This window comes from Geospiza fortis, unplaced genomic scaffold (genome assembly GCF_000277835.1).
Source record: "Geospiza fortis unplaced genomic scaffold, GeoFor_1.0 scaffold1, whole genome shotgun sequence".
NCBI classification, from domain to species: domain Eukaryota; kingdom Metazoa; phylum Chordata; class Aves; order Passeriformes; family Thraupidae; genus Geospiza; species Geospiza fortis.
The window spans coordinates 1,625,280-1,648,026 of NW_005054320.1; the positions used below are offsets into that span (position 1 = coordinate 1,625,280).

The 22,747-nt window shown below is 40.7% G+C and overlaps 1 protein-coding gene across 1 annotated transcript in view; it reads right to left on the reverse strand.

The window, feature by feature from the left end:
* Positions 1-4,594: 4,594 nt before the first annotated feature.
* The window catches only part of TTF2 (transcription termination factor 2), an 18,660-nt gene continuing 507 nt past the window's right edge, over positions 4,595-22,747 (reverse strand). Inside the window, exons 3-23 of the mRNA XM_005420531.1 lie at positions 22,739-22,747; positions 21,025-21,091; positions 19,600-20,556; positions 18,617-18,743; positions 17,606-17,788; positions 17,230-17,387; positions 16,290-16,371; positions 15,875-15,988; positions 14,804-14,954; positions 14,151-14,256; positions 12,976-13,166; positions 11,934-12,087; positions 11,048-11,139; positions 10,242-10,324; positions 9,638-9,777; positions 8,706-8,876; positions 8,073-8,131; positions 7,033-7,186; positions 6,848-6,930; positions 5,798-5,872; positions 4,595-4,952 (exon numbers count right to left, since the gene is read on the reverse strand). The exon at positions 22,739-22,747 is cut by the window's right edge and continues 75 nt beyond it. Of these exons, the coding sequence (XP_005420588.1) occupies positions 4,808-4,952; positions 5,798-5,872; positions 6,848-6,930; positions 7,033-7,186; positions 8,073-8,131; positions 8,706-8,876; positions 9,638-9,777; positions 10,242-10,324; positions 11,048-11,139; positions 11,934-12,087; positions 12,976-13,166; positions 14,151-14,256; positions 14,804-14,954; positions 15,875-15,988; positions 16,290-16,371; positions 17,230-17,387; positions 17,606-17,788; positions 18,617-18,743; positions 19,600-20,556; positions 21,025-21,091; positions 22,739-22,747 (3,301 nt within the window). The 3' untranslated portion in view covers positions 4,595-4,807. The remainder of the gene's footprint in view (positions 4,953-5,797; positions 5,873-6,847; positions 6,931-7,032; positions 7,187-8,072; positions 8,132-8,705; positions 8,877-9,637; positions 9,778-10,241; positions 10,325-11,047; positions 11,140-11,933; positions 12,088-12,975; positions 13,167-14,150; positions 14,257-14,803; positions 14,955-15,874; positions 15,989-16,289; positions 16,372-17,229; positions 17,388-17,605; positions 17,789-18,616; positions 18,744-19,599; positions 20,557-21,024; positions 21,092-22,738) is intronic.

A 22,747-nucleotide genomic window follows, 5' to 3' on the forward strand; every position in this document is an offset into this window, starting at 1 on the left:
AGCAGGAATTGTGTGAGAGCAAGCCACAATCAGGGAACAATTTCCCAGAGCTTATTGTTATCTTTACATGGATGACGTTTTAATAGCAACCCCAACCAAAGAAGGCATTGTACAAATTCAGCCAAAATTGATACAAGCATTGCAAGAATTCAGACTACAAATTGCCCCCAAAAAGGTGCAGCAACAAGCTCCATGGAAATATCCTGGAGCGAAAATTTTAGACCAAACAATACCGCCTCAAACAATTCAATTTTTAACTAAAATCCAAACATTAAATGATGCACAGAAACTTTTGAGTATCCTCAATTGGGTGAGACCCTATTTAGGGTTGATCACTTCACAATTATCACCTCTGTTCAACATTCTTAAAGTTAACCCTGAGCTGACCTCTCCCAGAAAATTGACTCCAAAAACAAAGGCCACACTTGAGACAGCAGAGTGAGCTGTCAGACAGGTTCAGTGCCCTGAAGTTCCAACCACAATATTCGTTGTTAGTACAGATTTACATCCTACTATTATTCATCAATGGAATACCCAATGGCCTGACCCCCTTCACATACTGGAATGGGTCTTTCTGTTGCTGTGAAGGGTATGACTGACAGCAAAGCAGGCCTCAAGCATCAGCCCTGTATTGTTCTTCAGTCCAACCTTTCATACCCTTCATCTTACATACATTGCACCTGTGTGTCCTCTCTACCCTTTGGTGATTGGTCAGTGCACCTCAGCACTCCATATCTTATTGCTTTCAATACTGTTCATCTGTCCTGCACAGTTGTAACCCATTAGGGATGAGGCTTGGCTGCAGCCCCACTCCCAATCACCACAAACTGTGTGCCTACACCTACATCTTCCTACACCACCAACCAAAAAAAGACAGCACCCACGGTTTTTTAATTGCTTACACAATTACTCAAGTGCCATCACAGATGCTTGCAGCTGAATGCTGAAGATCCTTCTAACACTATTGTTCCTGCACCACAGGAATACTTCGAATGGAGTTTTACAAAAAGCATACCATTGTAAAGTGCTCTACTAAATTACACAGGACAAATCACCTATCATTTGCCCAGCCACTGATTATTGCAATTAAGTCACACCACTATGCTGTCCCTGAAACCATCAAACAGTTGTACACCCTTAGAAGATCTTACTGTCTTTACTGATAGGTCTGAGAAAAAAGGTAAAGCTATTGTGACCTGGAAAGAGGACAATGGATGGCACACACTAGTGGGTCACAATAATGGGTCACCTCAGGTGCTTGAACTACCTGCTGTAACCATGGCTCTTCAACACTTTTCTCATGATCCCTTGAGCATTGTAACTGATTCTGCTTATGTTGCAAGACATCACACAGCGACTGGACCAAGCATAACTAAAGGAAATTGTTAAAAGCTTTGTAGCATGTCATCCAAGCCAGAAATGATCCTTACTACGTGTTGCATGTTTGGAGTCATACCAGCTTACCCAGTTTCATAGCAGAAGGTAATACCCAAGCTGATTTGCTAGCCAGTTCTGCCTGGATAGTGCTACAGCCCGATACACTGGCACAAGCGAGAGCATCACATGCTTTTTTTACCAAGGTGTTCAGGCCTTATAAAGACAGTTTTCATTATCAAATGCTGAGGCCTACAATATTGTTAACACCTGTGCTGATTGTCAAGGCCGCACTGCATCATTACAGATAGGTGTAAATCCCCACGATCTGCAAGCCTTACAAGTTTGGTAAAAAGCTATCACCCATATTCCTGAATTTTACTGTCTGAAGTATGTTCATGTTTCTATAGACACCTTTTCATCTACTCTATATGTCTCAGTTCATTCAGGAGAAAAGGACTGCGATGTTATCGCACATTGGAGATTGGCCTTTACTGTCCTAGGCATTCTCCATCCTGAGGCATAGTAAAAATCCCCAAAGTAGAAAAGAGTAGAAGTCCATCTTGATTTAGGTGAAATGTACGTTTCTGTGTAAAGCCAAGGCCAAAGGGAAAGCTGCTTCAGTGAAAGACAAGAGATAAAGAGGAGACAGAAATGCTGCAGGAACAGGGCAGCTCGACCCAGAAACTTTTTCTGATAAAGAAGAACTAGCGGCAAATGTCACTGTGAAATTCGTAAAAATGAATATGTATGAACCTATTGTGAAATTATATGCATACGCATTTGAAAGGGGGATACAAGAAGGACTGGAGTTCACAGAGGTGCGCATGCCCTTTTAAGGAGAGCAATCTCTGCATGCATCCAGCGCTGTAATAAACATACCAGCTTTACAACTACCTAAAAGTTGTGGAGTTTTTCTCCGCGAAACAATACCATTAAAACTGATAACGGCCCTGCTTATATCTTGCAAAATGCTCGTCAGTTCTTACAATTATGGGGCATGACACACGTCATCAGCATCCCTCGTTCCTCAACAGGCCAAGCTACTGTTGAACGTTGTCCTAGGTTACAATATTAAGATGTATTCTATTCCTATCCTCAAGAGCTGTTGAAACCAGGAGGCACATTGTTTTATCCTTATCTCCTGTTAGTGGGCCCATCAATGCCTTTCTACATGACTCAGAGATAACTCCCTCCAGGAGCCATTTCTGTTTAATGGACCACCACATGACTCATAGAATGATAACAGCCTATTGTGAGATGCTCCGCCCAGTGGGGGAGGAGCTAAGCATCCTCACCTGGATAAAATCTGGTGTTTGGGACAGAGCAGTCAGTCCACTGGATTCCCAGAGGAACAGCTGTCTTTTCCACTGGATCTTCAGAGGAAGAATACACCCTTTCTATAGGATCACTGCTCCAACAGAACCACATCTGTCACTACAGGAGGACAGCAGCCACCAATCCAACTGGACTGCTACCAACACCCTGACCAACAGGGTGTCAGGTTGTAATCTGAATTTGTCAGTGGTTTATCTTCTGTATTATTGCATGTACTTTGGTTTTCTTTTCCTAATAAATTGTATTTTTGATTTGGAGTCTCACTAGTTTTGCTTTCAAACCAGAACAAACATGCCCATTGCACTCTAAAACATGTCCTTGAAAAACAAAAAGGGGGAATGAATGGTGAAAATCCATAAAGCACAGTAGCTAAAGCTCTGTACACATTGCATCACCTCAGCGTATTGCCAGACTCTCAAAATCCTGTTATCCTAAATCATTTCTTGTCATTGCAGTCCTCTAGTAACGTCGAGTTGCCCAAGCCCAAGGTATTGGTAAGGGATCTCATTACCAAGAAATGGGAAAGCCCCTGGGAACTTCGCACTTGGGGTTATGGATGTGCTTGTGTTTCTACAGATGCTGGTGTGCAATGGGAGGCTGCCCAAGGTGCGTACCCTGCACTAGGCCCTGATCTGGGTCTCAACTAGCAACATGCACCTGATGACCCCACAGCTGATGCTGTGGAACAGTAACAATGTTTGAATATCACTGCTCTAGTCATTGAATGATGTTAGTTCATACCCATTTACATAGATAACTATTCTAAGCTGTAACTGTGTTGATGAAATTATAATTTTTTTTTTTAGAAATGTTAGAGAATACATTTTGTTAACTTTCTATTTACCCAGTTCAGCAGCAACAAAGGCCTTTGTTGGTTTAAATAAATTAGTTTGTTTTGTGACAAAAGGACTGACTGATATTTCCTTAAGTGCTAAGTTATAGATGTAAGTAGTATGTAATAAATTGCATTACAATGTCATACTGTTACTAATTCTCTTTTATCTGCTCATAGAAGACTTTTAAGTAGATCATTAGCTGGAAAAGTTAAGTTTCTCAACTTAGGTAAAGAACCTCATTCTATCTAAACTTGTTATTTTGTACCATCATAATTGTTTCATTTATTGTGCTGTGTCTGTTGTCTTGTTTGCAAAGGGCCCTGCAGAGGACAGCAGAGATCACCTTTAAAGTTGTCAAACAAAAAGGGGGAATTGTAGTGGTGGAACAGCAGGCCAAAGGCCTTACACACTGAACCCTGACTTGAGCTGACAGAAGCCATGAGAAAGCTGACAGCCCCTTGTGAGAACAGAATCCTGCAGCAGTGGAAAACAACCTGCTTTCCTGCTTTGTTCCCCGAGAAAAAAACTCTAGGATTGTGAAAAACACTAGCCACCTGTACTAACTGTTTTTGTAACTCTTAGGTAAAAAAATGAAACTATGTCACAAACAACTCTTTCTACATGTACACACCAGGGGACTGAGTGACCAATCAATATGGGGTAACAACTTGTTACTGCCCAATCAGGGATAGACAAAGGTGTTCTTTAAAACTCTATATAAAGAGAGGCAGGAATAAACCAACACCTTCTTTTGCTCTATGAAAAGTGTATCCTGTGCCTTTCTTTAACGAGCTTAACAGCGATAGTATTCTTCTAAGTCCTTTCTTAATTTTGTTACTTAAAATTCTAAAAATGTATATAGTCTTAAAGAATCATGCTCAATTTTTTTCTCTTTCTTCATGCCCACACAACCTCACCATGCAACCTCTGAACTCCCCTACCTCACATTTGTTTCCCTTGTTCTTGTTTCACTTAGGCCTGTGCATCTCCCGTCCTGGAAACAAGAGTGTTCTAAGTAGAAGGCATTCAGAGAAAACCAAGAACCATTTGTTTCAAAACAATACCTTAAAACTTTATTAACTTTTGTATAAATCATCAATATTAAAACTAGCTATTGGAGTTGATAACTTTCCAGAACAGTTACAAAAATGTAGTTGTTTGTTCAAAATAAACGACCACCTCAGAACAGAAGCCTTATGATGAAATCTGCAGTTACTCACAGCTATAAATTACTTTCTGTTGGGTACTGCAAATGATAATTAGATGCCAAAGAGAATTTTGAGGTCAGCCAGAGTGAGCTTAGTGAAGGTTTCTCCTTTGCCTGACAGAACCTGCTGGGCAAGACCTTTCTTCCTCTTCTGGAGTTGTAGGATCTTTTCTTCTACCGTTCCTTCACAGACAAACCTAAAAAAAAAAAATTAAAGAGGAGAAAACAAATCCGCACCATCTCAAGTGCTACGACAAAAAATGTCAGTATTATACAAACACTTCCCCAGCACATTTCAAAAGAGTCATCTTACTTAGAAATTAACAATTAGCCAATTATGTGACTGACAAAATATTTTCCTCCTATTTTGTCTCAAACCAAGACAACCTCTGAACAGAAAACAGCTATCCTCATAACCAACCACGACAGCATTTCAAATATAAGTCTGATGCACTTCAGGTCTCAACTTTGGTCATCTGAAGTAACAGCAATTGTGTGACAAAATCCTGTAATTATTGCAAGATAACTGATGGTACCTATTATACAAAGAACATTGTACCCAAAAGAACATTTTAGATTCAAGTCTTTGAATGTGCTGTGCATTTACGATAACTAATTTAATCTTTCAGTACTTAGTTACAGATGCTTTTTATAAAAGTCAACTTTGCCACTTAATAGAAATGCTTTATGTGTTTTTTATTAGTGATACTAGAAATGTTCAGGCTTAGGGATCACAGTGAAAAAATCTCCACTCAATTAAGAGAAATCTTTTGGTGCCCAAACTGTTCTCAGGAATGAACAGGACATTCCCAATAATCCACAGGCTGAAAAACAAGAAACCCTGCTAGCTGTCAGGACAGCAACATGCATGCAAGTGCCACACAGAACACATGAAAACATGTTTATCTCACTGCCCAAATCTCAATGCCACTGTCAGACCTTGTGTCTAGCTGTAAGTAGAGAAAACAAGGTCTCGTCTCACTGACTAAAGCCAGACAGTATATAAGCAGCAGCTCCTCCTTCTGCTAAGTAAAATGCTGACCTGTGTATCACAACATCCTTCTTCTGCCCTACTCGGTAAATGCGGTCACATGCCTGGTCCTCCAGAGCAGGATTCCTAAAAGGTAATTAAAAAAAAAAACAAAAACAAAACAGTTTACTCATTTTCCTGCCTCCAGGGAATCCTGTTTTCTTCCTCTGTAGAACTAAAACTGCTCCCAGGCTACCTCAGGTTTACCAGCTTGATGGCCAGCCTTCACCCTGACTGTACTTCCCTTTGCCCTGGGAAAGCCAACTGCATGACTGAGACCACTGGTCCATGTAGCCCCAAGCCTGGCCAACAGCTGCTACTCAGAGAAAGCTGAGTAGGTGGTAAGGAAAGAGAGTGAAGCAAAAAGGCAAACCCCAGTGAAAAAGGCCATCACTCAGGAATATTTACATAAGAGGTGGGTCCATCTTATAAAGTTACAGGGAATACTTGTTGGTGTAACCTCCATATTGTAGAAGCATCTCCTTAATGCTACTATTTAGCAGTTGGTTTTGTATGAGAAACATTTAGTTTGCTTTTTAAGTTCTCATGAGTAACCTTTAGTTTAAAAAACCTGTGATTGTTCCTTTGATGAGACAACACAAATATCAGGAGCTTGCACACACTCTTCTCATATGTAAAACCCAAAGGTACTCTAGCTGTGCCCAGTTACTGACTACACTCAACACCACTGATTTGTTTCAAGCCAAACTGCCTGTAGGCATTACTGCACCATTTCTATTACTGCAAGAAATTAAGCCAGGGACTGCCAAGTCCCCGGCAGCATTTTGTGATACAGAGCTGCATACCTGGATTGCTGTTATATTCCTCTATTTTTTCTTGTCCCTACAGTACTGTGTTTCAGGGCAGCGAGCACTGGATTGACAAATCAGTATCTCGGATGAAGGCCACAGTAAAAACACTTTTCCCCAACTAACCACTAACCCCAACTATAAGCTAAACACCTCCCGCCTAACCCAGTTGCATCAAACATTACATCCAGTGACAAAGCAAGCAGCATGCCCTACATATCCTCTACAAGATGGAATTTGTATTTCTCTTTACCAGTGCATGTCAAGGAGAAAGAGATGGTTTCCTCCAGTCAAGTTCAGGCCAACGCCTCCAGCCAGCAACGAGACCAACATTACCTTCAAAGGCCAAAAGAGAGTTAAGGAACCTGTTTACAACCACTGAGTCAGACATCACAACTGCTCACAGCTTCACACTACTTCCCTGCCCTGAATGCATACCTGAGGCCCTTTGGGATTGTTATTGAACTCTTCCACCACATCCATCCTCTGTTTGGGATTGACAGAGCCATCCACTGTGGCATACTTCAGCCCCAGCCGCTGCAGGTGCACAGCTACAACTTTGAGCATGCTCGTCCACTGAGAGACAACCACGCTGGAGAGAGAACAGGGAGTTCACAACCAGCACTCGGTACTGGAACAGTTTGGTCATTGCAGTGTCTCACCCAAGGGGACACAACAATTCAGGCACTCTTCCCCACTGCAAACTGGAGCCAAGCCACTTCCCAATTCAGAAATAGAGGTGTAGTGTTAGAACTTACTGTGAAAGACTAATAACCAATCAACTTCATATAAATTAAGTCTATAACTTTCACCTCTATTTTTGGATTTTACATTTTCACCTCCCAACCACAAACCTGAGTCACAACACAGCTTTTTATGAAAATTACAAAAATCAATACCAACACCAAATTAAGATTCACTATAGCCTCTCACTCTCCAGTTTGTTGGACTAAACAGTTTGTGAGGCAGTAATTTGTTCAATAGTTTCTTGAAAGGGAACAAAAGCAATGTTGGTTCTTATGAAGCATTCCCATTCTTATGAAGGGAATACTTTTTGGAAAAGACTGGAAAAAAGCTTTCTATAGGTCCTCTGATCAATGCATTCCTTTATCTCTACCAGGTTCAGTTTTAATCTCTACTTTAGTCCTCCACTTCTTTTGGTTGTAGGGTGGGCAAATACTTCTCATCACAACAAAATTATTCCCAATCCTACTTCTGGAGAATAGTCTTCCTGGGCCTCAAGGCCTGAGACTTCTCGCACATTCCCTTATGTTTACACTTATCTCTATCTTAAACTCCTCTCTTTTGTCTTAGACTTTTTTTTCCCTCAAGACTTATGTTCAACTATTGCAGTACTGACACCATTTTATCATACCATGAGGTTTGTATTCAATTATTTTAAGCTATTTCTGCTGTTGTCAAGAAACAATGTGCTTCTCTCAATCACTATGAATAAAGAAAAGGACATGGTTGCTAACCTTTTATGAGGCTCTGGGTGACTCTGAATAGTTTTCAATTCGGCCAAGAGTTGAGCTATCTGCAGGAAAAAAAAAATCCCAAACATTAGTCTGCTTGCTCTCATAGTCCAGCTCATGCTTGGATATTCTTTATTAAAAGTAGAAAGTGATCAAAATAGCTTTTCAACTGAAATTTCTCCTGTGTTTAGAGTTTGAAGAGATTTTAATAGTCATTGGTAAGAACACTCCCCCCACAGAAAACAGGGCCAGGAAATCAAATCATACAAGCCTGTCTTACAGATTCCAGCCTTCCTGTGGGAAGTTATTGCAACCTCTCCTCTTGTTGCCACCCCTTTTTTCTTGCTCATCACAAGCACCTTGATCTCACATACAAGCTCTTCTGAGCTTCTGGGAATCCAGTGGTTAAGATTTTCACTTACAGTTTTTTAGCAGTCACATTCTCACAGCTTTACTAAAAGTACCGCTCAACATGTGAGAAGCTGGAGTTCCCAGAAGGGGCTCAGCAGGCTATCAACCTATTCATCTGATTTCATCTCAATTGGCAACTTAGCCTGATCTGCAATTACCATTTAAGAAGCAAAGTGCTGAAATTCAAGCTTCTCAAGGAAGGTAAGAATGACACAACCAGAATACCTTGGTGCTCTCCCTGGTGATGTCAAAGATATCTGTTTGAAAAGCTGTGCCATTGAGGTAGACTGTTGACTTGGAATCAGGAGTCTGGAGCTCAGACAGTGTCAAAGCACCAAGCTGTTCCTCAATGGAGAGTGCAAGGCCTTCACTGTTGAAGTTAACTTGATCCAGAGCCTGTGGGAAGAAAGGAAAATAATAAGAGATCACAGTCAAGTCTGAGATCAAATTCAGTACTGATCCAGTCAGCACAGTATCAGCTGAGGACACTGGCTTTGAAGGATGCTATGCAATATGAAGACAGAACAATTAAGAAACACTACTGGATCAAACAGTTCCTTTGGACCTTTATTCTGCCCCAAAAGGGACAGTGTATGGAAAGCATGTGAGCTTAGCCATTTCCTGTGGTCCAGTCTCCTCAGACTCCCCCTGTGCCTCAGCATTTAACAACTGCAGGATTACAGATGTTAGCACATAAATTCCTGCCTGTTCCCCTAACAGCTGAACTCTCTCTACAGCTGCTATCTATCTATCTATACATATATATATAGTTCAGAGCCGAGAACTCCTGAAAGATTAGCCTGCTTCATGCAGGGCAACCTCAAAGCACTGACAGAGCTCTCCAATACAAAAGCCCTTGGAACAGGCTACACTTGTGCACTTTTCAAGAGACTAGGTTAAGATTAAGACTTTTTTACCAATAAAATTCTAGTTCCCTTTTTGTCTGAATAAAGGTATTTCCAAAGACACAGCTGCCCATATAAGTTATGCTGGGGAACTCTTCAGTAGAAGGTAAGCCCATCTAAAACATCTTGGGCTTCAAAACAGAGAGTCATACTCGCATAGCTAAGAGAACCAAAGGTGTAACCAAGCCTGCTAACTTGCATAAACACTTTAAAAAACCCCACAAAACCCCCACACCACTACAATGCAATTACCACTTTCAGTAAGGAGAGATGGCAGCAGCACTGGCGGAGTCTCAAGAGCATGGACAAGACATGGACAGTACTTGAGACCTGGGAGGCACTTTGTGAGCCTGCTAGAAATTCCTTTTGACTGACTCCAAACTCTTGTGCAACTGCCAAGGAAGGAAGACAAAACATCAAGAGCTCTCGGAAGCATTTCTGAGCACTGCCCATCCACCTCCAGGAAGAAGTTCACAAAGAGGAGTCAAGAATGAGCAGGCAAGCAAATACCTGATTTAACATAGGAACTCATCAACCCCCAATTTAAGTTAAAAAGGGAAAAAAAGATAACAACACAAGTCAGAGTATGATATACCATACACTAATGCTAACATATGTTATCTGAGCAACTAGACCTTTATTTCAAAAGAAATTTTAGGCCCAGAAGGGTTAAGAGATTTTCCCAGAGCCACAACAACGAGAACACACTTAGAATACTAAGCTATAAGTCTTTGTAACACAAGGAGAGCATTTTCTGAAGAACTTCTAAGTCCTGACCCCAGGTCTGTTCCCCCTTCTGAGCTGTGCACTTAAGAGCCACTTCTGAAAATGTTTTTAGGGGAGGGCATGCTCAAACCTTTCTCAAAGGGGTTACCACCATCATACTCTCTGTCTTCATTTTTCTGCTCTTGTCTCTTTAGGTATGACTGTAGTGTTGACCTGTAAAAAAGACAAAGACACTGGGATTCACAGCAAGAAAAAAGACAAGAGGGACCTGAGCTTAGCAAGCTGATGATGCATTAAGGTAAGGAAGGTTTCATTAATCATTCAGTCACAAAAATGATCACAAAAAAAACCCCTAGTCTTGTTTAACCTGAGTATGATCAAAACCAAAGATGCATTTTGTAAGTTGCAAGAGAAAGCAAGTCTGCCTTTTGAGTATGAGAACACTTTTAAATCCGTATTTAAAAGGAAGGGGAAATCTTTACAGTGAGACTGCTGAAAGAGCCTAGGAGAACACAAAGTGATGTTGGCTTGCATTACAGCTATCTGGAGAGGCCAGCATAATTTCTAACTGTACAAGAATCACAGAGCAAAGATGAAAATTCTCTCATTTACAGGTGCTCACACATCATCATTTAAGAACTACTTGTTGCAATTTCAAGGTTTTGGAGTCTTGAAATCAGTGAGATTAAGTGTAAGGCTAGAATACAAAGCTCATATAAGGCATGAATATATGGGAGAAAAGAAATTAATCAGTTTTGCCTGCTACCTGAACAAGCAGTGTATTTTCAAACACATTAGACAGATAAATCAGAAGGGAAAAAAAATTAACAGGAATTTATCCAAAAGCTCTCCTCATCTGAAGTGAATGTCTCCTCTAATTTCCATATCACTAAGAAACAAACCCACAAAATACCATATCTCTATCCACATTCATACCTGGATCTTGCAAAGAGCACATTGTACACAGATTGCTCCTCTGCTGTAAGTTTTAACTGATGCAACTGCGTCCTACGCTGGGGCAGAGATACCTGAAGTGAAAATTCACAGGATCAGATGTAAGTCTTAAGAGCATCACAAACAGCAGCAATCCAAGATTTAACACAACAAACACTCTAAATCTCAGAAGATAGCTGTTCACTAAAGCCAAATGTATTAACGCAGTTATGACAAAACAGACACTCGCAGAATTCCAAGGAGCCTGGTTAACACTCACAATAAAATCTTTATTCCAGCTCATCCAATAACAAGTTCATACTATGTATGGACTGCTCAACAACTACCACAAAGGGATACATTTTTTTGTTGTAAAGTACCTTATTTCCCCTTTCAAAATCAGACAGTACACTAAAACTATACCTTTTAAAGGCTTAAGACATACCTATGACTAATATCCCATCCAACAGACTGTTTGTAAAAAGCAATGCAGAAAGCCAATGCTCCAGCACACATGAGGTCCATTTGACATGTGGCAGCTTGGGTTCTCAGACCTAGGCTAGTCCAGTGATCTAGACTAACTTTCCACTAAGTGGCCATCTATATGCAATTACTTGGCATATTTTTGTCTGATATAAATAATATGTGATTTATTTTGGTCTGATATAAATAATATGTGATTTATAATTGAAAGGTTTCATTATTTTCTTTAATTCTGCTTTCTGGATAAGCAACCAAATCATCCCACAGACATTTGCTTCTCTTGCTCAAGAGGCTGCAGCAGATGGGAAACCCCACCCATTAACAAATTTATGCATGTAAACAACTAACTGTCTGCTGTAAGGAAACAATGGAATGATGGTATAGTTTTGGAGGGTAAAGTTCTTACCAGGGGCTTGCCAGCTGAATCCAGTTGGTCCTTTGTTCTCTGCAGTAAGAGGCTCCTGGTTAAGAGGCTTAGCCTCTCCCCTCCCTTCCTTGTGTTGTTATCTACCTGGTACTTCCAAACTTTGTATTCATCAAAAGGAGAGCAACGTAGAAACCTGTGACAGGAAGGAAAGAGACTTCATACCAAGGGAAGAAGAGTTCTTCACTTACTCTGGAGTGACCAGAACCAAATTTCTTGCTAACAAAACCATTTCCAAATGCCATAACTGCATGACCAAGGAGCAGTAATTAATTTCCAGTGTAATGGTGGTGATAACTTGTTTGCTTACATGTCCTACCATCACTAATACTTTAAGTACCTCTTTCTGATTCTGTACCCATCAATTCCTCTTAGCCCATTATGTTGCAAGCATCACCAGCAAACAAAGGACACCCAGATGCACTTGCCAAAAAGCATATTCATCGGTTATTTCAAAATAGCAAACTTCTTACTTGACAGTTAATTTCAATTATCCAAAATTAATTTCAAATGCAAGTTCTCTCTGGTTCTACAACACTATTTGTAACCTTTCCTCCCTCAGCAATGAGGAGCACCTGTTTATCATTGTTCAGAGAATCCAAAGTCTTCTCTCTTTCCTTCAATGCCCTCATAGCACAACACTCCAAGAAGGTCCTCACAGGATGCCCTGGTAACAACAGGGATTAACTCAAAAAACATCTGTTCATTAAAATTGGTTTTGTGCATACTCATCCTGAAGATAAAGGAGATCCAAGGTAATTTCCCCTTTGTTCTCCATGGAGGCAGAAAAGCTACATGCAACAGCAGACACATGGTCAGACTTTTGCAACCCCTCACCACAGCCTTTGCAATCCATTAATATAACTAATCCTACTACCTAATGGTGCTAACCATTAATATAACTAATCCTACTACTCCACATATCTTAGAGACATCTCAAACTTAGAAACAACTTCAGCACTTCATCAGAGAAGAATTACTAAAACTGGATCCCTGCCCATGTGGTCATGTGCAGCCAGCTCACCTCAGGAGAGAGTACATGTCCAGCAAGTTGTTCTGTATTGGCGTCCCAGTGACAGCCCATCTGGCACTGGCTCTCAATTTGCACACAGCTATAGAGGTTTGAACCCGTGGGTTTTTAATATTGTGAGCTTCATCCAATATAATTCGAGCCCAAGCTACCCTGAGCAAAGGGGAACAGGGAGATGATCCACTCTGAAAGAAAAAGCAGACTATAATCTGAATCAAAACCTAGGTTCTCTAAGGAGGCACAAGCAAATACATTTTTCCAGCACAAAGTATTTTTGTGATGTTAGTCAGCAGCAGTTTGTGTTCTTACTGTCATGTAAGAAATGGTCCCCAAAAATCATCTCTTTAAAGCTTCCACGTGTAAAGTTTATAAGCCAAAAACTAACTTATTTGCCTGATCTCAATAACAATTTCTAGTATTTTGTTCGTTTTCTTGCTTTTAATGTTTTATCTTATAACGTTATTGTTTCAAGAGGTGTTTCATATCAGTAAAGTTTTGCTATGCTGAAATGAAGGACCACATATAATTATTCTGATCTCTCAAAATTTTATAGATGCCACCTAGAAATTTCAGAAAATTCCAAGTCCTGTTTTCTTCAAGAGCTACATCTAGAGCTGGGCAGAGAGATAGGAGACAGCAAGAGACTTCCTCTACACTGTGTAGTCATTTCAGTCAGCACTCAGCAATCACATCGTTATTTTCATAGCCCAGCCAGCACACTGCTGTTTCTTCAAGGCAGCATGGAAGCTGCCTCAGTCTCAGTTCAGACTGACCCAGAGCTTGAGGTTTCTGGTAGTTTGGGGTGGCATTAGCGCTTCAAGCAACAAACAGAAGATTCTACTACTCCTTCACCTCAAAAGGAGAATGAGATTCATCACTGCATTCTTGAAATTACTTCTTAAGACATTTCAACTGTCTGAATTCAATGTAACATATTCTATAATTCTACAGAACATATATATTTGTGAATATATCTGTTCTTGCTCCACTTCACAGCACTTCCTCTCATCACTTTGCTTTTACAAAAATAATCAACAGCAGCTTATGAAAAAAAAATAAATCAAGTTGCTGCTCACTGTAGCACATACAAGGCCCTACTTCAAACAACAATGGTTTGTAACACCTCAGAACAAAACTTTAAGGCAATTTCCTATTGACATTCTTCTCACCTCCACATCATGGTCCTGAGCAGGGACTTCCCCCTCCTCTTTGGTTGTGGGAATCTCCTTGGAGAGAAGGCTGTAGGTTGTGACAACAACATCATATCCAGAAAGCCTGAATTAAAAGAAAGTAGTAATCAGGAACAAAAGCAAATAAGAACTTTTTTTGCAAGAGAGACTAAATGCATGCTGAAGAATGCATTTAAGAACAACAGTGCTGCATGAGCTGAAACTGAGTTTTACAGAAAATTGAGCTTCATTGCAGTTAAACAGGAAAAACATATTGTCCCCATTTTAAGGATACTGGAAGTAGACACATCAAGCTCAAGATGACAGGAAAAGCCCATTGATCAGAATGCACACCACATGGCATGAGCCGTACTTAGAGCCTGGCACCCAGGAATACTGCTCAGCATGGCCTGATGAGGTCTAGAAAATACACTGAATTATACATATCACTGATGAAAAATACAACTACCAAGCACAAGCATGGAAGAAACTGCCATTGACAATCTTTACAAACAAGAGATCTTTTGGAGAATATACACCTTTTTTTTTGCATCAATCATTCTACATCCACTTTCATTTCAATTTTGATAAACAACGTCTCTTGCTACATCGTATTTTGTTTTTCTTGGTCATATTTATGGTTTAGCACTTACACCTCTGCATGCTTATCTCGATTTGCCCCGTGGTACAGACAGACCCTCAGTCTGCCAAAGACCACACGTCTCTCAATCTCTTTCTTCCAGTGATGGATCAAGGATGCAGGACAAATAACTAAAGTGCCATTGGAAGGGATAACAGTGAAGTCTAAAAGAAAATATTGCAGACAGGTTTCAATGTCTTCACATTAGACTAGAACAAAGACAGAATTTTTGGAAATTAGCAATTGAGAAGAGTGTCCAACCAATTCCATAAGGATACAGACAGTACAAACTGTGGACACAGAAGCAATACTCTTAAAAAAAGCACTAACATCCCCAGTGTCTGTGGACAAGATAAAAGTGATCTTTGGGGGAGAGTTGGAAAGAAAAAAGATCAGTTACAGAGAGGTGAGCAGTAACTATTTGAAGTCCCTATGAAAACTACGCATATGTTTAAAAAACTGTGAAATCTTTTGCAAACCTAGCATATCACTCTCTACAACTTCCTGAAAGGTAGTTGTAGTCCAAGCAGCAATGTAGAGAACAAGAGGTCACAGTCTCAAGTTGCATCAAGGGAAATACAGGTTAGATATTAGGAAGAAGTTTTTCATGCAAAGAGTGATAAAATACTGGAATGGTCTGTCCAGGGAGGTGGTGGCGTCACCATGTCTGGATGTGTCAAAAAAAAAGAGTGGATGTGGCACTCAGTGCCATGATTTAGTTGAGGTGTCAGGGAACAGGTTGGACTCGATGACCTTGAAGGTCTCTTCCAACCTTGTGATTCTGTGATATCCTGGCTTTAAATATTTCAGGAAATCAGTAAAAAAAAAAAAACAACCGCCAAACAATATAAAGTAATGAGTTGGAAAATCCTACGCATCCAATGGGAGACAAAAATGACCCTGATCAGAGAAAGGCCATGTAAGGAGGCACAGTACAATTTAGCCAAATTAAAGCTTCCTGCAGAAGGAATATGAGCACAGATACAGTGTGTTGCTCTACAACCCCTTAACCTATAATGCTTTAGGCATTTCAGATGGAACTTCATCATAATGTATATGCTGTAGAATGGAAAAAATTCTGTACCATTTTTGGATAACCATATTTCTAATGTCTCCTTTCTTTTCTCTGTCTTCAGCTGCTTCTGGGCCAGAATGAGAGCAATCATGGTTAGAGTCTTCCCTAAGCCCATGTCATCCGCTGCAAAAAGATGCACACAAGTTATCACCTGCAGAAATGAGCCCCCTTGGATCTACACTGAGTGAAATACTACAAAAGAAAGTGTCCTGGGGAACCCAGAAAATCAAAAATACACAGATGAAAATGTCAGGGTATGATTTAGTAATTGGTTAATACCTATACTTGGTAATAGGGCACAGAAAACAAGCCCTTTTGACATGTCTACAAAATAACCAGTTATTGGCCTCCAAGTAAGTTACATGCAAAACTTTGCTGCCATAGATCTGCCCCACAAAATCCACTTTGCCATTCTGTTGCTCACCCAGAATTCCTCCACACGGCCTCTGACTCTCTCTCCAGAGGAGCCATGAGAGCGCCTGTTTCTGGTGCTGCAGCAGTGGGACCTGAGGGGGTGAGTGAGACAGAGGATTTGAAGGAAATACCTGGCAAAATTTAGACACTTCTGCTTCCTGTACCAATTGCCATGTTCAACTGTTTTACTACAATCCTACTAAAAGGAGTTTACCTACCTGATCTTTTTCCACAAGGGCTGGGATACCCAAGGTAAGCAACTTCTGCAGACAGGAGGTAAGCAGTGCCATATGTGAGTCTTCCTAATGTTTCCTGCACTAACCAGCCTAATGCCTCAGAGTGCTCTCAGAGAGCAGATAACGATGGCTTGTTCAGCGGGAAAATCCACCCCAGATTGCCTTGCTTACAACAGCTACCACTGTCAAGGAAAGGGATTGAGAACGCTTCCCCTTTTCTCACCGAGTCTAAGACCCCCTACAGACTCTTAAAACAGGAAGAGGGACTACATACTACCATCACAGGACATTCAGTGGCCTTCCCCACCACTGAAAAGGTCCCAAGACAATGTGACAAGTGACACAACATATATGCATCTACACACCATCCTGTAGAGGCACATGCCTTTGTTCCAATACCTTGTATATAACCTCAAACAGATCAGAACTACTCCAGAGTCCATCACATTCCATGAACATAATCACCTGCAAACCTTTTTTGAAAGATTATTTCTTATAGCACCTCAGGAAGAACGAAAAATTAAGTTCTCAGCCTGTTCCTCACACCTCTGTTCTGCCAGTCACATACACACAACATGGATGGAACTAAATAGAGTATCTCCTTCCAGCAGGATGCAAAGTATGTCAAAGTGGGAAGGAAGGAATGCTCTAGAGTACCACTCAGATGATGTGATTCATTCATCAGCATGACAGCTTCCATCCTTGCCAACCCACCTTCAGTCCAGGGGGATCTTCAGCTGCTGTCTCCTCTGTTGGACAGGATTCTAGAGATTTGTGAAGATGATTAATAGCCTCAAAGGTGGCACTGTGTATAGCCCTGATTCGGTCTTCTGTCATTCTTCCCCCATACAGATTCTGCACACCAACACTCACTGCAAAAATACAGTACCAGAGATGTGTTTACAAAGCTAACTTTCCCAAACAGATCTTTCACCCCAGAGATTGACTTCAGTGGCTACAGATGCCTGAGGGGCAGTATGCAGCAACAAAACAGGCTTAGTACTCTCCCACGTACCCACAAGTTGCAGGATTGTTTCAGAAATAGTACTTAACTGGGTTCTCTGTAATAGCAAAGTCTTTCTATACTTACTTCTAAAACTTTGGCCACTGGAACCCAAAGTAGCAGCAGCTGAGAGGCGACTCTGTGAGCCTGCAGAGGCCTTTGCTGTAGGATCCTGAAGCAGGAGAGGTGCTATCGACTTTGTACCACCTGGCCTGCTAACTGGGTTAGATAAAGACTCTTCACAGCAGCTGCTGTTTGTGCTATTCTGCCCTTAAGGAGAAAGCAATCACAGGTGAAAAAGGTTGGACAGTGAATCTCAAGAGCCTTGCTCTACAGCCCAGACAAGAGCCTTCATTTTGCCCAACAGTCTGCTTGCAAAACACTATGAAGTTTAACAGCAGATTACCACATCACCTGAGCTACTGCAACCACAAACATGTGCTCTCAGCCTGCTGCTGTGACAGGCAATGTGCCCAGTTGCAGCCTCAGTATGTGGTTTACAGCAACACAGTGAATTCTGCAGCTGTGATCAGAGTAGTGCAAACAAGGTCAGTTTTGCACCCTGTTCCCAGATAATTTATTAATATTGAAGCCGTGTCTCTCGTCAATGTTTTGGACACAAAAACTATATATCCAAGAACAAATGGGCCAAGAGAGCTCATGACCTTTTCTCTCTCAGGAATGGCACCCTGGAAGCTGCTCATTTTGAATCTGGTAATTGGAATATTCAGTGACAACAACATGCATGAACAACACAGATTCATAATGCAACAGAGGGAGTGAACATTTCATTGGCATGTTCTCATAGAGATTCCTGTCTCAGTCATGTAGCCAAAGCTGGAAACCTAGATCCTAAGGGTGGGAGGAAATTCCCTTGGGAAGCCAGTACATTACAGAGGAAACATTCGAGTTGCTCCGTTCATCAGCTCCCAGACACGTACTTTGCAATTAACAATTTTCCTCTTTCGTAAATCTCAACAGACAAACGTTTTATAGACCACAGGCCATATATAAGTATATGCTAGGCTTCTTACATATTAACAACTATTTTAAGACAAACTATTTTGTAAACTTCTGGAGAAAAAAAAAAAGCCCTACCTTTTTCACTAGTATCTGCTGTTGAAATGTCAAGAGCACTGAGTGCAGCTTCCAAATCCTGCACTTGCTTTAATAAGCGCTCCCCTTTATCTGGCAGCATCCGAACATTCACTGTAGCCAATGTACTCTGCAAAAAAGAAAGAAACCAAAACTTGAGTGTGGTCACCAAGCTCTCTACCAACACAGAACAATCAGGTCAGAAGTCTAAAAAGAACTAATCCTATCCCATTTTAATTTGCTTTTAGATACTGTTCTGTAGTCTCCAAAAGCTTTCAAGTGCCATTCAGTGCAATTGAACAGTCTTTTAGCAGAAACCATTAGGTTTCTCTGGAAAACTAACAATTAGTGTTTCTTTAGAAAATATGGAAGGACACAGGGATTCCTCCTTTTTATGAAACAGGCAGTCAGGTGAGTCAGACAATCTTAACATCTCTCAAAACATCTAAAACATTTAACCCACTTGCACCTTTCTCTCTGTGCTTGCACAAGCAACAGTTCTGACTTTATTTCAAAGTTCTATTCTCAACTCCAGACAAAAACGGGGGGGTTGGCAACTTTTGGGAAGAAAAAAAAAGCAAACAGGCAGGTAGTTTATTTCACCCCAGTGTAAGCTTTCACAGCTAAATCACTCCTACTGCACAAGGCCAAGAGACAGCCATGTTATTTACAAAGGTTAAACTGGCTGTGCACTATTCCATTTTATGCAAATTATATTCAGGGTAAAAGGCAGTTTTGACCCTCAGGTGGGTCAAAACTGAGCATCCCCAAAGGCAGAAGACTGTACTACCATCGAAGTTATTGATTTGTATCTGCTTATTACAACCAGTCTGTACAAAGGCTGAATTGCCTTCCATGCCACATCTTCCTAAACCCCATTTTGAGTTTCGGCTGTGAGGAGACATATTCTGATGCCTCTCATGAGTAACAGAAATCACCTTGAAAACAGAACAATAAAACCTCCAAATAATAGGTGCAATAATGACCTTTTTCTGTTTCAGCTGGAGTAGAAGACGGTTATGAAGCACTGTAGGGTCCTGGGGTCCTTCCATGTGATATGATGCCGCTGCTCCTGGTAAAGGTGTCCCCTGCACCCTCTTTCCTGATTTTCCTGAAGAAATCTCAACTGATTTCTCAGGTTTACTTTCAACTGATGAGGAACAAACAAATTGTTCTTTATCATTATCACTGGCAGAGGCTTCACCAGGAGACTGTGGCAGCCCTGGCCCGAGTTGTGCCTTGGGCAGCTCTGCCTCTGCCCTTCCCCTCAGGGCAGCACAATCTGATGCTGACTGTGCTCCCGCTGGGGAAGGGGCATCTTCCTTAGACATTGGTGTCATTTCACCATTCTTCTGACCATTGCAATCTTTCTTTCTTGTGTCTTTATCCCTACAACTTTTTAAGCTTTTTTCTCCAAGCTGCTCCTCTCCTGGAGGCTTGGTACTCGTACTTTGCTTTCCAAGACTTAGTGGTAAGAGTTTTGATCTTGTGCCTGGCTCCTTGTCCACACAATCAGAAGGCTTCTTGGATTCCCTGGCACTGCCACCATATTTCTCTTCCTCTGAAAGTGTATTTTTCTCTTTCCTGGTCTCAGAAAGGCAAAGTTTGGATTCAGACACTGTAGTCTCCTGAAGTTCTGGGTCACTTTTACTTCCTGTGGATGATTTTTTTTTATTTTTGAGCTCTTCCAGAGGTACTGTCTCTATGGAGGAATCAGAGGTCAATTTCTTTTCTTTATGTGATACCAGCACACTCTCATTCTCTGCTTTAGCTCCTTTTGCTTTAATTTCCTCTCCATTTCTTTGCTTCATTTGTTTCCAGGATGATGGTGCATGATTCTCATCTAGCACTTTGAATGGATTTCTTTGGCTAGTGGGATTGAAGAAAGGTACTGTTCTGGGCTGGGATTCCAAGGGGTTTGACACTTTGGTAGCTTTTGGATCCTGCAATATGTACATGGCAGTAAATGCTAATGTACAAATTATTAAAGCCTGTTAATAACACACAAAACCTTATCACCTCAAGCAAGACTTCATCCTCTACCAAGGTCATCTTTCCTATCATTCTAACAGAATCAGGGTAACATTTCATAAGAAATCCAAAACAAAAGCTGGTTTTCTACTTTTTTGGCAATTCCCATTGTTTTTTGGGATCAAGTCCCAGTAGCACAATCTCTAGAAAAAAAGCTCTAGAAATCAAATCCAAGCTTCTTCTAAGACTGAAGAATACTGAGTACTTCACACAACTTAGAAGAAAGAGAAATCTCCTCTAGAGGACAGCAGGCCTGATACACTTCTTAGCTGGAAAATATAAAATCTCCCACTAAGTAGTTTCAGAGGTGATTATGGTACACGGAATGTAAAGCCATGCCAGAGTAAGGCGACACTATAATACGAACAAAACACTCTTACCTGCCACGGGAAGCTTCCACACCATTTCTTCCCATTCAACTTACTCTTAAGGCATCGGTAAAACAACCTACCAAGGATTAAAACAAGATTTCAATCCCAGGAGCCAATGAAGAAGTGACACCAGCAAGGAGGGTTATTTACAGACCACGAACAAGACGGGGCACCACTCTGGAAAGTGCCTCGAGCTGTTTATTTTTCAGCATCAGTCTCATTACATCATTATGACAACGGGAAGATGCTAGCAGCTCACAGTCCAGGCAGCAGGCCAGAAAACTTAATGTTACAATATACTTTATAAGCTTCTTGACCAATCACACAAAGCAAAAGCATATTGACAGTAGTTCTATCCAACCACTATAAGCACACGTTTAGTTAAAACAATGCTTGCTTGTTTCAAATACAATACCTGTTTGTAAGAGACAATGGACAGAGCTCCATTCTTAAGCTTTAACCTTCCTAATATCTTGCTAGATAAACTTTCTGCAGCTTAGAGAGCTATTCAGACAAGCATTAATATACAAGCTTATTGTTCTATTTGCCCTTGCCTTTTCTACAGTTTAAATAATTTTTCTGCTGACCTATCTCATAACTGTTGCTTTAGCTCTATTCACAATTCTGCTGTATCTGAGGCCTGCCTTTTGCAGCTTTCCCAAAATCCTCTAATTTTATAGATTCCCACAAAGAAGCTCTAAGCATTATTTTAAAAGTACTTTGCACCAAAAACATCACAGACAAGTTCTACAAGTCTGTACTTTATATTCAGACCTTTGCATAACAAAAGGCTGTGAACGCTGGCAACAGAGCTTTTTACAGGAGTAGTGTTCTCTGACTAAAGATTCCTAGGGTTTGAGGTTTTTCTAAATTTTAGCAATATAAGACTAACTGCTCAGGCAAAAATACTGTCTATGTTTAAAGCCTTAGAAGCATCTTATGATTTCAAGGTGCAAGGAGACAACTCTTCTTTTAGTTACACTGCACAGGCTACCTCATCTTTATAACAACTCTTTTTTTAAACTAGCCGCCAACCAAGATTGCTGCAAGTACTTTATCAGAGCTAACATTGAGGAATTTGATGCTGAGTTTGGATGAATCCAATCACAGAGCCATGTTAAATTCTGTTAAAAACAAACATTATCTGATGACCCAGGTTTATACTATTGGATGTAACTGCTAATAAAAGCGGCAAACATTTGGAAGCAGGGTAAGTGAAGGCCCCAGGGCTCAAAGACTCTCTTCAATTCTAGAAGGAAACTGCAAGTTCTCTCTGGTTCTCCAACACCATTTGTTTCAACATGTGCAATAAACCACTGTTTTCACTTTGAATGATTGGTAGTTCAACTCTCTCACTTGTTCATAAATAATAAAGAGAGCTAAGAGCCTCCTGATCCTAAGAATAACAATCTTTATTTTTAAGAGGCAGCATCCTACAAAGTAGGGCTTCAAAGATGCCATAAAAATGAGATACTCTAAATAATGGGCCTCCTTTCCCACAGAACGTAGGTACAGCTTAGGTGGACGTTAAATCCTCATTACAGAAAAACTACTTAATCACAGGATTCAAGTTTTTCTGACGTAAATGACTAAACGACCATTAGTCAGAATCAGTTTGAGAACGTAATATTTTAAGCACTGAACATACGATAAAGAAGGGAAAAGGAGCACAGGTTTTACCCGTTTGAAGGCAGACATTCGGTTTTTTAAAAATTTGAGGAACTTACTGGTA